This window comes from Xenopus tropicalis, chromosome 3 (genome assembly GCF_000004195.4).
Source record: "Xenopus tropicalis strain Nigerian chromosome 3, UCB_Xtro_10.0, whole genome shotgun sequence".
Classification (NCBI taxonomy): domain Eukaryota; kingdom Metazoa; phylum Chordata; class Amphibia; order Anura; family Pipidae; genus Xenopus; species Xenopus tropicalis.
In genome coordinates this window covers 13,403,709-13,423,541 of record NC_030679.2, presented here as the reverse complement: position 1 = coordinate 13,423,541, position 19,833 = coordinate 13,403,709, and the positions used below count along the sequence as shown (strand labels likewise).

Sequence of the window (19,833 nt, the reverse complement as noted above, 5' to 3'; positions counted from 1 at the left end):
GATAAGTAATCACAAATAGAACATTCCTTAATATCAAATCTAAAAAGAAGACAATGATTTTGTTCGTTTTCTTTTTATTGGAGGCAGAAAATACCAGGAAATACACAAAAAGGCTAAAATAAAATATATGTTTTTGTGCATAAATATCAAACAGTGAATAATGTACAGTAAATGCCATTAAATATTCCCCTGAGCAATCAATATACCTGATATAGCGAGCTATTGCCCAGCAACAACCGCTGCATGGAACCATTCCCCATGATCCATGACACATAAAAAGGCAGTTTATCCTTTTTTTTATAATACAAGTAATACATATTATTTTTTTGTGAACACTCCAGGTCTCCACAGTGGGCAGCCCAAATGGAATAAAAATCCCATCCTATCCCTCTAGTTCCCACATTGGCCGGCTTCTGAGAGCTAGAAAGGTCTATGTAAATACAGCCATAAGCACTCACAGAAACGCTGCACTGACTTCTCTGTCAAAAGATTTGTTGTGTCTGTTTCCTGTGCCAGAGACACACAGCTTTCTGCTCCCCCCTCCCTCAAGAATGCTAAGAACTCACTCCCCCCCCCCTCAGGAATGTGGATCTGAGCCAATCAGCAGGAAGCTGACTCATAGGGGCACATTTACTAACCCACGAACGGGCCGAATGCGTCCGATTGCATTTTTTTCGTAATGATCGGTAATTTTGCGATTTTTTCATATGTTTTGCGATTTTTTCGGCGTCTTTACGATTTTTGCGTAAAAACGCTGAAAAAATCACGAAAAAGTCGCAAAATGTTCGTTTCCAATCGGAATTTTTCCAATTCGGATTCGAAATCGTGTCTTAGTAAATCAGCCCCATAGTCTTACTAACTGAGCATGTACACCGGTCTTGGTCTTGGTGCAGGAGCGAGGCATTATGGGAACTTTCTTTACACAGCTCAGCGTTTTTTTCCTGTTTGGCTTCTGATCATCTGAACGGGAGAAATATGGGGAGACTTAAGGGCACTATTGAGAGAACTGAAGGTATGCCTGCAGCTTGGGATTAACTCTTTATTAGCCTTTCCTTCTCCCAAGAAGATCCTGAACATTTTTCCTAGTAACACGCTGAGTATTTCTATAATGTATAAAGTGTGAATAAATAAAATATCACTATATATAAGAGTTAAATTACATAGAGAGAACAATAGAAAGGGCATATAAAGCTTTGCATGAAAATAAAATAAGCATCTTCCGTTCCAGAGGAAACTGACATAATATGACACCTGGGTTAAGGGTAGTCTGACAAGAGAGTGCTCAGTTGCACCACACTTCGTGGTCACGCTTTTTTCTTCTTTTTCTGTTTCTTGGCTTGTTTGTTTCTTGGCTTATTGTGCCTTTAATGAAATAAAGCAGAGAATAGCAAATTAATGCAGAATAAGTGCATAGCTCATACCTGAGACAGTACAGTATGCTTAACCTTGCCTATTCCATATTTTCCCAACATAGTGATGTAGCTACACCAGCTGTAGTTCCCAGCCATTGGTTCTTAGGGGGTTTCTGAGAGTAGTAGCTCTAGGGCTTAGAGCCAGGGTATGCAAGTCCTTATACACCTGCCTAAGGCCCTATCACTTCAGTGACAACAACCTAAGGACATTGGAGCAGTAATCACAGGGACCCATAATACTAACTTAGCCCCCCATGGGCCCCAATTATTTACCCACTAGTTGCTCTTAATCCCCCCCACGTGCATAGCCACACCCCTGATCCACTATGGACCCAATCATACCAAATTCTATCCACACACTGCAAGTCATGGCCTTTTCACACCCCCTGTATCCCACTAATGGCAGTTGTGGTGGGGCCAAGCAATGCAGCTTCTATAACAATACACACATAGCAGCCATATTTATTATTGGCTTACCTATACTTTACCTACTTGGAACAAGACCACTCACTCCAAGATGAGTTGTAGTACATATCTCTGGCTTGGACGCAGAAGGAAAACTTCCCATTGGGAGGCCGAGGCATTTCTGGGACATCAATACCTTGATGGTGCTGAAAATACAAGGAAGGCAAATGTAGGACTATAGGGGCTCATTCATACCTGCCAATTTGTCTTTAAGTCCCGCTCCCTCTAATGATGACTGATATTACCAAAGAGAGAAGGGAGTTATGAGGGCAACAAAAGCAGTGAGGAACTTTGTTAGAAACTATAGGTTGATATCTGTTTCAGGGGAAACAGAAACATCTCCGTGTACAGGCTATGAGCAAACTTGGGGGGCTGTTCCTGCTGAATTGTGCATAGTACAGGGGAATCCCTATGCTGCCATAGTTTTATGGTATCTCCCTGTACAGGCTATGAGCAAACTTGGGGGGCTGTTCCTGCTGAATTGTGCATAGTACAGGGGAAATTTTTGTTTATTGAGTTCTTGCATCCTAATACAATAAAGCTTAAAATAACATAACAAATAAGCAAAAGCATTAAATAGATTTACATGCAGTAAACATAATTAGCTTATCCTATAAACGTATCCGCTTGCTCTCTGGGCAACTGTACAAATGTTACAAAGCTGATGTATAGTCGCACCTGAGCTATACAACGCTGCTCAATTTCCAACTTTAACTCAACTTCAATGAGCGGCTCAGCCTGGCTGGGTGCCACTCTACTATAAACAACTATATACACAAAACATGGCTCTGACTCCAGGAAGGCAAAAGATTGGGCTACTCACCTAAAACTGTATGAAGCCCCATCAGAAAAATACGACGAAGGCAAAAATCTAAGGGGGGTGAAAAGAACTAGCCCAACACCAAAGAGACATCAGAATTAGCAAGAGACTCACGGTGGGTCAAACTGAATGCCCCTCCACAGACCCTTCCACCTTGCTTCATCCATCCTTTGTCTCTCCAAAGAGCGTATCTTCCCGAGCTCACCCAGTACCATATCCACCACCACTGGACCGGGGAGGACTTCACGCCTGAGAGAAACCTTGCACCGTGCGTTCCAGGTGTAAAAGCGGACAACAGAGCTGACTAAGAAAAGAGTGCCCAAATCATACCCCTGTGTCGCTTGAATGCCCCATAGGCCCACTCCTGGTAATTACAACCAGAGAGGCAAGGAATGCCCAAGGCAGCAGAGACTTGTTTGTAAACATCTATGTTAAAGGGGCACTGAAGCAAGAAGTGGTCCATCGTTTCCACTTCCCCAGAGCATTCCTCTCGTGGGCAGTCACGGTCATCAGTGCGTCTGTACTTCAGATTCCCATTAACATAGAGCTTCCCGTGGAAGGAGCGCCAGACGACATCCCTGAGCTTCGGGGGAACCCTTGGGGAATTGACTAAAGAGAGCCCTGATCTCAACACCTCGTCTGGACAGTCTTTCAGGGCCAGTGATGCATGAAAGTAGGAACCCAAGACTCTCCTATCGATGTCCCTTCTTGGAGAAGCCCTGATCTCCCCAACAGACACACACCACCGCCTCATCACCTTCAGACTCACGGCAACATAAGGCGGGAGAGGGGCATGAGGAGCACGCACGCTCTTTACCAAGCCGCCTCTCTTCCAACACTCAAGAAAAGGAAGGGCCCAAACTCTGAAGATCTCCACCCACAAAGGAGGCTTCTCCAACAGGAGGTTGTTATAGTTATACTTAATAAAGGTGTTCACGAAGAACACAACGGGGTTCACCATACCGAGACCCCCCTCCTTCCTTTGTAGGTAGGTAATATTTCTTTTGATGAGGTTTGTCTTATTCCCCCATAACAGTTGGAAGAAGAGACCTTTGATCTTAACGTAGAAAGCTTCTGGCAAAAGGCACACATGGCTGAGATACAAAAGATTGGAATCAGGTAGGTTTTGATAAGATCCACCCTTTCTCTGAGGGTAAATTTCAACCCTTTCCACCGGTTCACCAGAACAGATGCGGTTTCCAACTTGCCCTCCCAAATTTGCTTGGCATAATCGCCATGGCCAAATTCGATACCAAGAATTTTAATTTTGGGCTGGGCCACTGGGAAGACATCCGGAAGATCGAAGGCAGGATCTCCCTTCCCCATCCAGAAAGTTTTGCACTTATTCTGATTAATCAAGGACCCAGAGGCCCTTGAGTAGTCCCTTAGCACCCGTGCCACAGTCTCTGCCTCCTCCCCACTAGACACGACTACTGTGACATCGTCTGCATAAGCGGAGACCTTCAGGGCCCTCCCGGGAGACAGAGGAACCCCTGCTAATGCATCGCACTCTATCCGCCTTATGAGGGGATCAATGGCAAATACATAAAGCAAAGGGCTCAAAGGACAGCCCTGTCGGACCCCAGAAGAAACCCCAAAGCTCTCCCCGGACCAACCATTCACATGTGGGAAACTCTCGGCCCCTTTATACAAAATCTTTAGCCAATTAACAAATTTACCCGGAAGACCGTACCTGTCAAGGAGCAACCAGAGATACTCGTGGTTTACCCTATCAAAAGCCTTTGACTGATCCAAAGTCAGCAGATACTTACCCCACTCGCAGATCCTGCACCGCTCTAGGACCTCCCGGATGCCAAGGACAGCGGAAAAGGTGCTGCGGCCCTTCACTGTGCAGTGCTGAGAGGGGGAAAGAAGCCTTTCTGCAAAAGGAAAAAGGCGGTTGAACATGACCTTTGCCAGAATCTTTCGGTCTGTATTGAGAAGAGCGATGGGGCGCCAGTTCTCAACCTTAGACTGGTCCAAACCCTTGGCGAGGAGAATAAGAGCTGAGTGTCTCATAGAGGGAGGGAGTAGGCCCTCTTCCAGGGTGCTATTGAATACCTCTGTGAGACGAGGGGCCAGGACATCAACAAACTGTTTATAAAATTCGGCTGTTAAACCGTCAGGCCCTGGAGACTTTTTGAGGCCTAAGCCTTCAATTGCCTTCCTGACCTCCTCAACTCCAATCTCACACTCCAATTCGTCAAAAGAAATATTCTCATCTTGCAGAATAGGGGTCTCTTCCAGAAAGGAAGACATACTGGCCCGGGAGAGCCCCTGCCCCTTCAGGAGTTTAGCATAGTAGTTCTTAACGACTCTGAGAATACCAGGGACCGAAGTCTCTAGTACCCCAGCCTCATTTTGCAAGCCGTGTATGGACTTGCGGGAAAACACTTCCCGGCAGTTTTGGTAAGGGTCGGGCGAGTGGTGCTTCCCGTAGTCCCTCTCCAAAACCAGGGAAGAGTACCTGTCATACTGATACTCCTTCATGAGGGCACGGACCCTGGCAACTTCCCCACCTTGGGCCCCATCAGACACCAGTCTGTCTAACTTTCTCCTGAGAGATTGGTAGGCACGATCTTTATCAATTTGTATCTTGTTTGCTAGGCCTCGAAAGAGTCCTGCTGCCCTCTTTTTGACCATCTCCCACCACTCCGCCTTAGTGTTGCACAGATCTAATAAGGATTCCTGAGCCTGAAAGAACTCCCTGAAGGACTGATTTACACACTCCTCCCCCAGGAGGGCAGAATTCAGGCGCCAAAGACCCCTTCCCCTCTGAGGGGACTCTGAAACATTCAAGGACACACTCACCATACAGTGATCGGAGAACTCCACGGCTGTCACCTCAGGAGGAGACACTATGAAGTCCTGTTTAACAAAAAACCTGTCTATCCTACTTCTACATGTTCCTCTATAAAAAGTGAAACCCGTGCGGTCAGGGAAGTGGCGAATGTGCACATCCTCTAGGCCGGCCTGACTAACTATGCTATTCAGGTAAATGCTATCATAGCCCAGCCGACCTGCGGCACCTCCCCTATCCATAGGCCTAGTCACGGTGTTAAAGTCACCGCCAAAAATTATCGGCCGGGCTGTAAAAAGAAAGGGCTTAATCCTGCTAAACAGGTCCCTCCTCGCCTTTAGGGTCTGAGGACCGTACACATTAATAAGGCGAAGATTCTGCCCATTCAGCAGGACGTCTAAGACCATACATCTGCCCATCTCTACCTCAATCACCCGTTTGACTGTTACCTTACTGGTCTTAAAAAGGACCACCACTCCGCTGTACATCTCGGCCGCAAGAGACCAGTAAGAAGGACCGTGCACCCATTCCTTCTTGGCCCTATGGAGCACCTGAAGATTGCATAATTTGGTCTCTTGCAAAAATAAAATGTCTGCCTCAACTCGGGAGAGAAAAAAGAAGGCCATGTCTCTTGCACCTACAGACTTAACGCTCGCGACATTAATGGTCACGACGCGTATCGGAGGGGGAACAGCCATTTACAGGGTGATTAAGATGAGGAGGTTTCCACCCTCCTTTTTACCTTCCTATCATCGTCAGAGCATTCCCTCTTTGCAGAGAGACCAGATGGAAGCTTTTCAGCTTCAGCCGGACTTATGTCCTCAAATTCCGAAGAGGAAGAGTTGGCGTTATCAGACCGTGCCAGCTCCCTGTTTAGCTCCTCCTCCTCCTCCAACTCTGCCCTCTCCCCCAAGATAAAGGAGCAAATCTGTTTACAGATAAAGGAAAGGGATCAGCATGGGCACCCTCTGCCCTTTCCTCTTTCTTCCTGTGATTCCCCCCACTCGAGTTGGTAGCCTTTTGTTTGGCCAAGGTGGCTTTCTGGGGTTCGCCTACTTTAACCCAATCCCCCAATGTGTTGTTAGCCACACTAGGCCGCTCAGAAGGGGGGGTCTCCTGAACTACCCTTTGGGACATTAGTGACCGTCCACTAGGTAGCCCTCTCCCTCTGCCCCTTCCCCGTGTTGCCCTAACGGATGTGAAGGACTGCGGGGCCTGGGAAGACTGCAGGGCCCGGGAAGACTGTGGGGCCTGGGAAGACTGCGGGGCCCGGGAAGGCTGGGGGCCCTGGGGAGGCTGGGGGCCCTGGGGAGGCTGAGATGAATTATGGGGGATGAACGGGTCAGGATCAGGCACAGGCTGAGTTTCCCCAACCACCTGACCCTGTGTGGCCTCGGACTCCAGCACCCCCATTTCCTTGCGGTATTCCTCCTCAATGCTTTGCCACGACATAGGACAGGAACCATACGCATGGCCGAGCTCTCCGCACAAGTTGCACCGGATACTTTTGGGACAGTGCTTTGCCACATGACCTACCCCAAGGCACATGGCGCATTTCAGTACATCGCAACTAATACTGAAATGCCTGGTGGAGCCGCACTTCCAACATTCCCTGGGCTGCCCGGGATAAAAGCAGCAGACTAAATCCCGGCCAATGTATGCGGAGCTGGGGATGTGCTGGGTGACATTGCCTACTGTGCGTAGGCGCACCTTAGCCTGCCAGCCCCCCGTCCATATCCCCCTGTACCCAAAGTCCCTCTCCAGCTCCCCTATCACATCCCCATACCTCCTCAGCCAGATCTTTAGGTCTGCGGGGGGGATGGACTCGTTCTCTATGAGAATGGTGACCTTGCAGACCCCAGGCCTAGACACGGGCACTGCCCGAAACCCCTCCCACATCTCTGTGGCATCCCTAAACTTTTCCCAGAACTCGTCTAGCTCCTGGGGCCTCATGAAGCTGATGGTATAATCTTTGAACACTTTGTTATGCACAAAACAATAAATATCATTTGCAGTGAAGCCCATATCACAGATCTTATCAACGACAATATTTCCTTCAGGCAAGGGACCCTCCCCCTCCCACTGCAACCGCACCACATTCCTGCGCCTCCCCGAGTCTGCGGGGTAGATCCTCCCACGTCGGGGGTAATTCCCCACTGCAGGTTTGTCACCCACACGCGCCCCACTCACTGCCACCTTCGCCACATTCACACTGCCAGGCCCTTTAGCCTTGCCACGGACAATATTAGCAAAGCTTTGGCCACTCACTCCCGCCACCTCATTCACTGCACTCACACCCGCCGCTGTGGCATTAACTGCACCAGTTGGGTCATTCACCCCTGCACCCACAGCTCTTGTACCTGCACCCACAGCACTTGTACCTGCACCCACAGCACTCGTACCTGCACCCACAGCACTCGTACCTGCACCCACAGCACTCGTACCTGCACCCACAGCACTTGTACCTGCACCCACAGCACTCGTACCTGCACCCACAGCACTCGTACCTGCACCCACAGCACTTGTATTTGCACCCACATTCACCTCTTGCACAACAGCATTTGACCCTTGCACAGTTGGACCCGAGCCCCCCAACACTTTCCCCCCACACACATTTACACCCACAGAATTCACATTCCCAGTGCACTCACCAGCCTCAGGCAGTCGCTCACCGATCCCCTCACTGCAGTCACGCCCACGCACACTTGCACCATTGGAAATGGCAGCAGTTGGAATTGCTGAACTACAAGAGTCCGCTGCAGAGTCCTTTGCAGCAGCCTTCTTCCTGCCAGATTTAGGAGCAGGCTTGGTCTCCTTCTTCTTGTTTCCCTTTCGCTGTTCCTCCTGCTGCTCAGCGACTGCAGCTTTGCCTTTATGGTTCCGCTCCGAGTTGTTCCCATCACAACTGGCTTTTTCCTGGTCTGGGAGAGACACAGTAGTGGATGTAATGGCCTCTGGCTGCTGTGAGATGTCACCCTCAGGGCCCGCTTGTTGTTCTGCACCGATGTTTGCAGCAGTGTGGCAAACTGACTCCCTTTCAGCCATTTTCTGCGCCGGCTGCCCTGCATTCCTCCCAGATGGCAGATTCTCACTGTTCCCTGCTGCAGCCACATTGGCATTTGCTTTTTGTGCCCAACTGGCCAACGCAGCAGGGGCTGACTGCACCCCAACATCCTCAGCTGACTGAGGGGCAGCCTGGGAGACACCCATAGACATAGGCTGATTTTGGGGTGAGGGCAGGACAGGGAAATCAGATTCTGTGTAGACAAAGCTACTTACTTCCAGCTGCTGTTTCTTTTCCTTTGCTTTCACCTTTTCCTTGGGGTCAATATCATCAATTTCTTCCAAAGAAAAGACCATTTTTTGCGGCCTCAGGGAGCAAGGAGACTCCACCTGCCTGATCTCCCTTAGGAGGCCCGGTGTACCTGAGGGGGTACCAGTGGGGGTACCAGTAGGAGTGCCAGTGGGGGTCCCAGGGCTCTTTGGAACTGGCTGGTTTGGCTGGAGGGCCCCAGAGCTTTCAGGCTCCTCATCGCTGGACACCTCAGTAATGGCTCTGCTTCTCAGCGATGCCCTGTATTTTTCCTCCTGGCGCCTCTGCTCCATCTCCCGGAACCGCTCGGCATTATCAAACGATTCTTTTACCGCACCGATTCCCTTGCCAAGGAAGTCCAGCTCCCGCTCCAGAGTGCGCTGTTTGTCGCACAGGGCAGCAATCTCTACCTTCTTGCGGGGCCGGGCCAGGCTGTAGGCCTTAGCGCACTCGTACCTCTTGGTCTTTATTAGAGATTTCAGAGCCGCAAGCTCAGCCCTTTTCTCCTTAAACTTCTGAATTCCCTTGGCCAGATTTTCCTGGAATCCCGGTTCATGCGGCAGCATATCAGGGTTAAACCCCGCAACTTGCACTGGGGACTCCGCTTGGGGCCCCTCAGAAACTCCTCCTTCTGCAGAAGCACCCCGAGGCCTAGGTGACTCAGATGAGGCCTGGGGCTTTCCTGGATCAGCATCCCTGGGCGCACCACACCCTCCAGGGCTACAATTGCTCATGATTGAGCTCAACGAGCACCACACAACCTGCGATCAGCACCCAGCAGCACACACGGTCAGGTGAGCACTAGTGGGCGGTTCCTGCTGAATTGTGCTTAGTACAGGGGAATCCCTATGCTGCCATAGTTTTATGGTATCCCTCTGTACAGGCTATGAGCAAACTTAGGAGGCTGTTCCTGCTGAATTGTGCTTAGTACAGGGGAAGGGAATCCCTATGTGCCATAGTTTTATGGTATCTCTCTGTACAGGCTATGAGCAAACTTAGGGGGCTGTTCCTACTGAATTGTGCTTAGTACAGGGGAATCCCTATGCTGCCTAAAAAGGGACCTTGGTACCCGAAAATATATCCCTGTTGCCCACGTTCCCTTTTTGCAGAAACTGATTTGGCAGGAGAGAAAAATCCAAATGCAGTTTCATATGGGGTTGGTACATATCACATACCTATGCATATTGGCTCTCTGCCAATCATATTTGGGTTGATGTGCGTTTGTATGTAAGAAATTGTTTGTTTAAATGAGGCAAATTTCAACATTTTTAGGTGATTTTCAAAAATGACATTAAAACTGCTAAGTTTAGGAAAGCTTTGCCGGTTGGTAGTTTGGAGTACAGGTATGAGACCTGTTATCCAGAATGCTCGGGAGCTGGCATTTTCCGAATAAGGGGTCTTTCTGTAATTTGGATCTCGTACCTTAAGTCTGCAAAAAATCATTTAAACATTGAATAAACCCAATAGGATTGTTTTGCCTTCAATAAGGGGTAATTATATCTTAGTTGGGATCAAGTACAAGTATGGGACCTGTTATCCAGAATGCTCGGGACCTGGGGTTTTCTGTATAAGGGGTCTTTCCGTAATTTGGATCTCCATAACTTAAGTCTGCTAAAAATCATTTAAATATTGAATAAACAATAAACAATAGGCTTGTTTTGCCTCCAATGAGGGGTAATTATATCTTAGTTGGGATCAAGTACAGGTACTGTTTTATTATTACAGAGAAAAGGGAATCATTTAACCATGAAATAAACCCAATAGGGCTGTTCTGCCCCCAATAAGGGGTAATTATATCTTAGTTGGGATCAAGTACAGGTACTGTTTTATTATTACAGAGAAAAGGGAATCATTTAACCATTAAATAAACCCAATAGGGCTGTTCTGCCCCAATAAGGGGTAATTATATCTTTGTTGGGATCAAGTACAGGTACTGTTTTATTATTACAAAGAAAAAGGAAATCAGTTTTAAAATTATTTGATTAAAATGGAGTCTATGGGAGACGGGTTTACGTAATTCAGAGCTTTCTGGATAACGGGATCCCATACCTGTAAAAGTTACAGAAGCACCAAAACATGTGGCAGTGAAAGGGTTACGTGATTTTTATTTTCCAATACTGTTGTTTGAGCGCCACCTGCTGGGGGATATTTTCCATTTGTGCTTTTCCTAGTTGTATAATAACGAGGTGACATAATGTAAGTTTGTGGATTCAGTCTCTTCAAATTGTACATTGCCATATTTTATGAAAGTCTTCTGCTCCCAAGCTTTTAGCATTGCTGCCTGGGGTCCTAGGTATTATTCCAGCCCGGACACTATTAGACCTTGGATTGTAAGCTTCCTCTGGGGCAGCGACTGATATTGTCCACCAAATTCATGGCTGCTACGTTGGGGCAAGTGATAATAATGGGGGATTTTAATTACCCTGATATTGACTGGGGCAATAGTACTGCCAGGACAGTAAATGGGAACAAGTTTATAAACTTGCTGCATGACAACTTTATGTCACAGGTTGTTGAGGAGCCAACCAGGAACCTGCTATACTGGATCTAGTGATCTCTAATGACCCAGAACGTATAGCAAATGTGCAAGTGGTTGAACCCCTGGGTAATAGTGACCATAATGTTATTTCATTTGATGTTTGGTGCAGGAAACAAATTTACACTGGGAAACAAAGACACTGAATTTTAGAAAAGCAAATTTTAGCTCCTTAAGGGCAGCGCTTCAGGGCATAGTTTGGGGCATTATGTTTTCTGATAAAAACACAGAGCAGAAATGGTTGTCATTTAAGATTATATTAAATCATTACTGTTATCAATTCCCATTAAGAAGTAAATGTAGAAGTGTTAAGAATCACCCTATGTGGCTTAACTCTGAGGTAAAGAAGTTAATAGGGAGAAAAAGGAAAGCTTTTAAGAAATATAAGTCAGAGGGGACAGTAGCTGCGTTTAATGATTATAAACACTATAACAAGTGTTGTAAAACAGCAATCCGGAAGGCAAAGATAGAAAATGAGGAGCGCATCGCGGCCGAGGCCAAGACTAACCCCAAAAAGTATATTAACAGTAAAAAGGTGCAGCTTGAAAGTGTGGCCCCATTGAGTTATTGTAACAATATGGTTACAGCGGATACAGAAAAGGCAGATGTGCTTAACCAGTTCTTTTCCAAGTCCCAACCAATAGCCGCACTGTTGGCTCATTAATGTGAACAAGGCACCAGGGCCAGATGAAATACACCAGGGGTCCCCAACCTTTCTTATTCGTGAGTCACAGTTAAAAGTAAAAACAAGCACCATGAAAGTTCATGGAGGAGCCAAATAAGGGCTGTGATTGGCTATTAGGCAGCCTCTATGCACCCTATCAGCTTACAGGGGCTTTATTTGGTAGGAAATCTTGTTTTTATTCAACCAAATCTTGCCCCCAAGTCAGGAATTCAAAAATAACTCCCTGGTTTGGGGGCACTGAGAGCAACACCCAAAGGGTTGGGGAGCAACATGTTGCCCTGAGCCACTGGTTGGGGATCACTGTAATACACCCTTGGGTACTGAGAGAGCTACCTTCAGTTTTACAATGGGCTGTTTCTCAGACTCTCTTTCATCAGGTATGGTACCTAGGGATTGGAAGAAGGCGAATGTCATTCCCATATTTAAAAAGGGAGTAAGATCTCAGCCTGGCAATTATAGGCCTGTAAGTTTGACATCCATGATGGGCAAGTTATTTGAAGGCTTGTTAAGGGATCACATACAAAATTATGTAGTGGAGAATGCCTTTATGAGCAGTAATCAGCATGGCTTTATGAAGGACAGGTCATGTCAGACCAATTTAATTGCTTTTTATGATGAGGTAAGTAAGAAGCTGGACAGTGGGGATGCAGTAGATATCATCTATTTGGATTTTGCCAAAGCATTTGATACCGTTCCCCACAAACGACTGCTTTCTAAGCTAAGGTCTATTGGTCTTAGTGAAGCCGTTTGCACATGGATAGAAAACTGGCTACAGGATCGGGTACAGAGGGTGGTTGTTAATGGTACATTCTCTACTTGGAATAAGGTTCTCAGTGGGGTCCCTCAGGGTTCTGTACTGGGTCCACTTTTGTTTAACTTGTTCTTCTTAGGGGAGGGTATTATGAGTAATGTATCAGTGTTTGCAGATGACACAAAACTCTGCAGACCAGTCAATTCTATCCAGGATGTGACATCCCTGCAGCAGGATCTTGACCAACTGGCAATCTGGGCAGCTAAGTGGCAGATGAGATTTAATGTGGATAAATGTAAGGTCATGCACCTGGGATGTAAAAATATGCAAGCCCCGTATACCCTTAATGGGACTGCACTAGGCAAATCCATAATGGAGAAGGACCTTGGAGTCCTTGTCGTTTTTTCAACCTAATTTACTATGTTACTATAATCACTATATAAATAGGATAATAACGCTTTGCCTTATTATTAACCATGGCACTTATAATGGGACACATACACATACCAACAGTGGCACATTCCTATTCATTGCTCTGCTGACATGTAATTAAGCAATCAGCTAAGTGGATCAGTGATTTATTTTATATCAATGTTAACCTGAAAGTCTTGTTGCTGCACTGCAAGACTTTCCCTGTGGCAAACAGCATTACAGTCACAGCTGGTTCCGACTCTGGATACATAACTAATTATCGTTTGGCAGTGCTGCATTCCAGAGAACTGTAATTGCTGGTAGTTCTTACTAACTTATGCATAGGCAATCTGTGAATCCCCAGCTGTGTGGAGAATGGGGTTCTGGGGAGATTCCTGGGGCCTGTGACATTTCTGGGGTAACAAAGACATCATAAGTACAATATGCCCATAAATTCAAGGTCTGGTTCAACTAGGGTAAAACCAGATCCCCGTCAGCTATTTCATCCTCCCCTGTAATAGCTGCATCTATTCTCCACTCTCATTACTTTATATGTTTATGTTTCCTGCTGCTGGGCTGCTCTTTTCTCCTTGGTCATGTAACAGTCATGGTTCTCCCAATAGGGAATATTCCATTGACTTTATCTCTGTGGGCAGCATAGTAGGGCAAAGCATAAGGCAACTCGGCAGACAAAACATTTCCCTTAAAAACCAAAGTTCCATCATTTCCCGAAGAAATCAAGGCAATGTGTAAAGCCTCTGGCCTCTCAGTCAGGGCCAGATTGCACCCACGGACTGGCCATGGGAAAGAGAGCAGCATAGGGAGAAACAGAGCTCTAACAACAGGTAAGAAATTGGAGGCAGAAGTTTAAATTAGTAGTGCAAATGGGACCAGGTTTTATAGAGTAATCCTAATTGTCTCAAGAACATGTGATTCACTTAAGTGACTGAATTAAATGAGCTTGGGTGCCATTGATGTGTCTCCCAAGAACATTCCCCATCTGTAGGAAAATGGCTTTTCATGCCAGGTCCCTCTTTTTGCTACTCTGCTCAGTGGTGCAGGGGTTAATCACTTCCCTGTATCCACAGGAACCTCTTGCTACCTCTCGTTAATGTTGGGTGGTATGCCTGTGCATGCATGTATGGAATTATGTGGAATTATCTAGCTGGGGATGCTAGGAAATTGCTGGAGTGCCAAACAGCTGCAGTGCTGATGCAGACATCTCGCACTATGGAATTTCCTCCTAGTTATGAATTTGTACAGTAGAGGAATGCTGTGGGCAGACAGTGTGACTGAATTGCAACACGCCAAATCATCTTTTATTTATTTCTCCTCTATGTTGCAAACTGGTACTTTCTTAACAAGGAAGAAGAGTGTAAGAAGAAATGTGACTTTCTGCAACACACATGTGCTGTCATATAAGGGATAATGTACCCCCTGCTGTAAATGATAAGGATATTAGCAGTCACTGAGGGGTTCTGTGCCCATATAAAGGCACAAGGCTGCAGTCTGAGTTATACAGGGAACTCTGAGTATCACTCATGTATTATAAGGGATAATGTACCCCCTACTGTAAATGATAAGGATATTAGCAGTCACTGAGGGGTTCTGTGCCCATATAAAGGCACAAGGCTGCAGGCTGAGTTATACAGGGAACTCTGAGTATCACTCATGTATTATAAGGGATAATGTACCCCCTACTGTAAATGATAAGGATATTAGCAGTCACTGAGGGGTTCTGTGCCCATATAAAGGCACAAGGCTGCAGGCTGAGTTATACATGTTAAGAGATATCTTTTTTCTGTTAAACTGTTTCTTGGATACCAAAATTGAGGCCTTCTTGGTTGTGTCAATGCACATATTGATATCTATCTTTTTGACCAGTTTCCCAAAGTGCCTGATGTATTGCTAGTTACCACTGCTAGTTACCCACTGCCTTTTTTTATTCTCAGGGAAGGAGAAAGTGAAAGTAGTGTATTAGGAAGAACAAAGCAGGTAACACAAAGAAATATTCCGGATTTAGTAATTGATGTTTTTGTGAGTGGGTGGGGAGTTACGGTTGTTTATTTAAATGTCAGCTCTCTCATGTTTTGTTCTTACCTCAGGACTTTTGTTTCCCTTTGTTATGTTGACGTTGAATATAAGAGGGAAAAACGAGTGCACATTGCACCAGGTCTTTGGGTAACTCCACGTCAGGGAAGTACTGGAGATCTTGAGTTCAGCCGGTGGGTCAGGCTTGGCTAGGGAGGGAAATAAGAACGTATGGATCAATTGACAGCTATCAGGAAAGGGAGCGTGTGTCTTTAATTAAAGGTACGCTTAAAATTTGCGTTTCAGAAAAAAATATGTTTTCTGCCTAAATAGCAGAGAGGAGCAAACCGCTTGTATTTTAGTTTCACCCCATTCCTTTAAGGAATTTAAACTTTTAATTAGGTAAAAATTCCTATTTCTCAAAATGTTGTGTTATTTTGTGTTGCTAGAAAACCCTTTATAATTAATTCTCCGCAAACAAAAATAAATAAATAAAGATATATATATATATATACTAAAACTCTACCAACCCCTATACCCTACCAATACTCTGCCAATCCCTATACTCTACCAATACTCTGCCAATCCCTATACTCTACCAATACTCTGCCAATCCCTATACTCTACCAATACTCTACCAATCCCTATACTCTACCAATACTCTACCAATCCCTATACTCTACAAATCCCTATACTCTACCAATACTCTACCAATCCCTATACTCTACAAATCCCTATACTCTACCAATACTCTACCAATCCCTATACTCTACCAATACTCTACCAATCCCTATACTCTACCAATACTCTACCAATCCCTATACTCTACAAATCCCTATACTCTACCAATACTCTACCAATCCCTATACTCTACCAATCTCATCCTATACTCTACCAATACTCTGCCAATCCCTATACTCTACCAATACTCTGCCAATCCCTATACTCTACCAATACTCTGCCAATCCCTATACTCTACCAATACTCTACCAATCCCTATACTCTACCAATACTCTACCAATCCCTATACTCTACAAATCCCTATACTCTACCAATACTCTACCAATCCCTATACTCTACAAATCCCTATACTCTACCAATACTCTACCAATCCCTATACTCTACAAATCCCTATACTCTACCAATACTCTGCCAATCCCTATACTCTACCAATACTCTGCCAATCCCTATACTCTACCAATACTCTACCAATCCCTATACTCTACCAATACTCTACCAATCCCTATACTCTACAAATCCCTATACTCTACCAATACTCTACCAATCCCTATACTCTACAAATCCCTATACTCTACCAATACTCTACCAATCCCTATACTCTACAAATCCCTATACTCTACCAATACTCTGCCAATCCCTATACTCTACCAATACTCTACCAATCCCTATACTCTACCAATACTCTACCATCCCTATACTCTACCAATACTCTACCAATCCCTATACTCTACAAATCCCTATACTCTACCAATACTCTACCAATCCTATACTCTACAAATCCCTATACTCTACCAATACTCTACCAATCCCTATACTCTACAAATCCCTATACTCTACCAATACTCTGCCAATCCCTATACTCTACCAATACTCTGCCAATCCCTATACTCTACCAATACTCTACCAATCCCTATACTCTACCAATACTCTACCAATCCCTATACTCTACAAATCCCTATACTCTACCAATACTCTACCAATCCCTATACTCTACAAATCCCTATACTCTACCAATACTCTACCAATCCCTATACTCTACCAATACTCTACCAATCCCTATACTTACCAATACTCTACCAATCCCTATACTCTACCAATCCCTATACTCTACCAATCCCTATACTCTACCCAATACTCTGCCATCCTATACTCTACCAATACTCTGCCAATCCCTATACTCTACCAATACTCTGCCAATCCCTATACTCTACCAATACTCTGCCAATCCCTATACTCTACCAATACTCTACCAATCCCTATACTCTACCAATACTCTACCAATCCCTATACTCTACAAATCCCTATACTCTACCAATACTCTACCAATCCCTATACTCTACAAATCCCTATACTCTACCAATACTCTACCAATCCCTATACTCTACCAATACTCTACCAATCCCTATACTCTACAAATCCCTATACTCTACCAATACTCTACCAATCCCTATACTCTACCAATACTCTACCAATCCCTATACTCTACCAATCCCTATACTCTACCAATACTCTACCAATCCCTATACTCTACCAATACTCTACCAATCCCTATACTCTACCAATCCCTATACTCTACCAATCCCTATACTCTACCAATACTCTACCAATCCCTATACTCTACCAATACTCTACCAAATCCCTATACTCTACCAATACTCTACCAATCCCTATACTCTACCAATCCCTATACTCTACCAATACTCTACCAATCCCTATACTCTACCAATACTCTACCAATCCCTATACTCTACCAATCCCTATACTCTACCAATACTCTACCAATCCCTATACTCTACCAATCCCTATACTCTACCAATCCCTATACTCTACCAATACTCTACCAATCCCTATACTCTACCAATACTCTACCAATCCCTATACTCTACCAATACTCTACCAATCCCTATACTCTACCAATACTCTACCAATCCCTATACTCTACAAATCCCTATACTCTACCAATCCCTATACTCTACCAATCCCTATACTCTACCAATACTCTACCAATCCCTATACTCTACCAATACTCTACCAATCCCTATACTCTACCAATACTCTACCAATCCCTATACTCTACCAATCCCTATACTCTACCAATACTCTACCAATCCCTATACCCTACCAATCCCTATACTCTACCAATACTCTACCAATCCCTATACTCTACCAATCCCTATACTCTACCAATACTCTACCAATCCCTACACTCTACCAATCCCTATACTCTACCAATACTCTACCAATCCCTATACTCTACCAATACTCTACCAATCCCTACACTCTACCAATCCCTATACTCTACCAATACTCTACCAATTCCTATACTCTACCAATACTCTACCAATCCCTATACTCTACCAATACTCTACCAATCCCTATACTCTACCAATCCCTATACTCTACCAATACTCTACCAATCCCTATACTCTACCAATCCCTATACTCTACCAATCCCTATACTCTACCAATCCCTATACTCTACCAATCCCTATACTCTACCAATCCCTATACTCTACCAATCCCTATACTCTACCAATACTCTACCAATCCCTATACTCTACCAATACTCTACCAATCCCTATACTCTACCAATACTCTACCAATCCCTATACTCTACCAATACTCTACCAATCCCTATACTCTACCAATACTCTACCAATCCCTATACTCTACCAATACTCTACCAATCCCTATACTCTACCAATCCCTATACTCTACCAATACTCTACCAATCCCTATACTCTACCAATCCCTATACTCTACCAATCCCTATACTCTACCAATCCCTATACTCTACCAATCCCTATACTCTACCAATCCCTATACTCTACAATCCCTATACTCTACCAATACTCTACCAATCCCTATACTCTACCAATCCCTATACTCTACCAATCCCTATACTCTACCAATCCCTATACTCTACCAATCCCTATACTCTACCAATCCCTATACTCTACCAATCCCTATACTCTACCAATCCCTATACTCTACCAATCCCTATACTCTACCAATCCCTATACTCTACCAATCCCTATACTCTACCAATCCCTATACTCTACCTATACTCTACCAATCCCTATACTCTACCAATACTCTACCAATCCCTATACTCTACCAATCCCTATACTCTACCAATCCCTATACTCTACCAATCCCTATACTCTACCAATCCCTATACTCTACCAATCCCTATACTCTACCAATCCCTATACTCTACCAATCCCTATACTCTACCAATCCCTATACTCTACCAATCCCTATACTCTACCAATCCCTATACTCTACCAATCCCTATACTCTACCAATCCCTATACTCTACCAATCCCTATACTCTACCAATCCCTATACTCTACCAATCCCTATACTCTACCAATCCCTTACTCTACCAATCCCTATACTCTACCAATCCCTATACTCTACCAATCCCTATACTCTACCAATCCCTATACTCTACCAATCCCTATACTCTACCAATCCCTATACTCTACCAATCCCTATACTCTACCAATCCCTATACTCTACCAATCCCTATACTCTACCAATCCCTATACTCTACCAATCCCTATACTCTACCAATCCCTATACTCTACCAATCCCTATACTCTACCTATACTCTACCATCCCTATACTCTACCAATTACTCTACCAATACTCTACCAATCCCTATACTCTACCAATACTCTACCAATCCCTATACTCTACCAATCCCTATACTCTACCAATACTCTACCAATCCCTATACTCTACCAATCCCTATACTCTACCAATACTCTACCAATCCCTATACTCTACCAATCCCTATACTCTACCAATACTCTACCAATCCCTATACTCTACCAATCCCTATACTCTACCAATCCCTATA

The 19,833-nt window shown here is 44.9% G+C and overlaps 1 protein-coding gene across 3 annotated transcripts in view; it reads right to left on the bottom strand.

Annotated features, from left to right (window-relative positions):
* Nucleotides 1-984: 984 nt before the first annotated feature.
* il12b (interleukin 12B) overlaps nucleotides 985-19,833 on the bottom strand; it is a 45,183-nt gene continuing 26,334 nt past the window's right edge. For 2 of the 3 annotated variants that reach the window (XM_031898677.1, XM_031898678.1), the window contains exons 6-8: nucleotides 15,294-15,433; nucleotides 1,905-2,023; nucleotides 985-1,362 (exon numbers count right to left, since the gene is read on the bottom strand). In XM_031898677.1, coding sequence (XP_031754537.1) covers nucleotides 1,305-1,362; nucleotides 1,905-2,023; nucleotides 15,294-15,433 — 317 coding nt within the window. In that variant the 3' untranslated portion in view covers nucleotides 985-1,304. Of the gene's footprint in view, nucleotides 1,363-1,889; nucleotides 2,024-15,293; nucleotides 15,434-19,833 lie in introns of all 3 variants that reach the window. The other variant, XM_031898679.1, reaches the window with a different exon arrangement.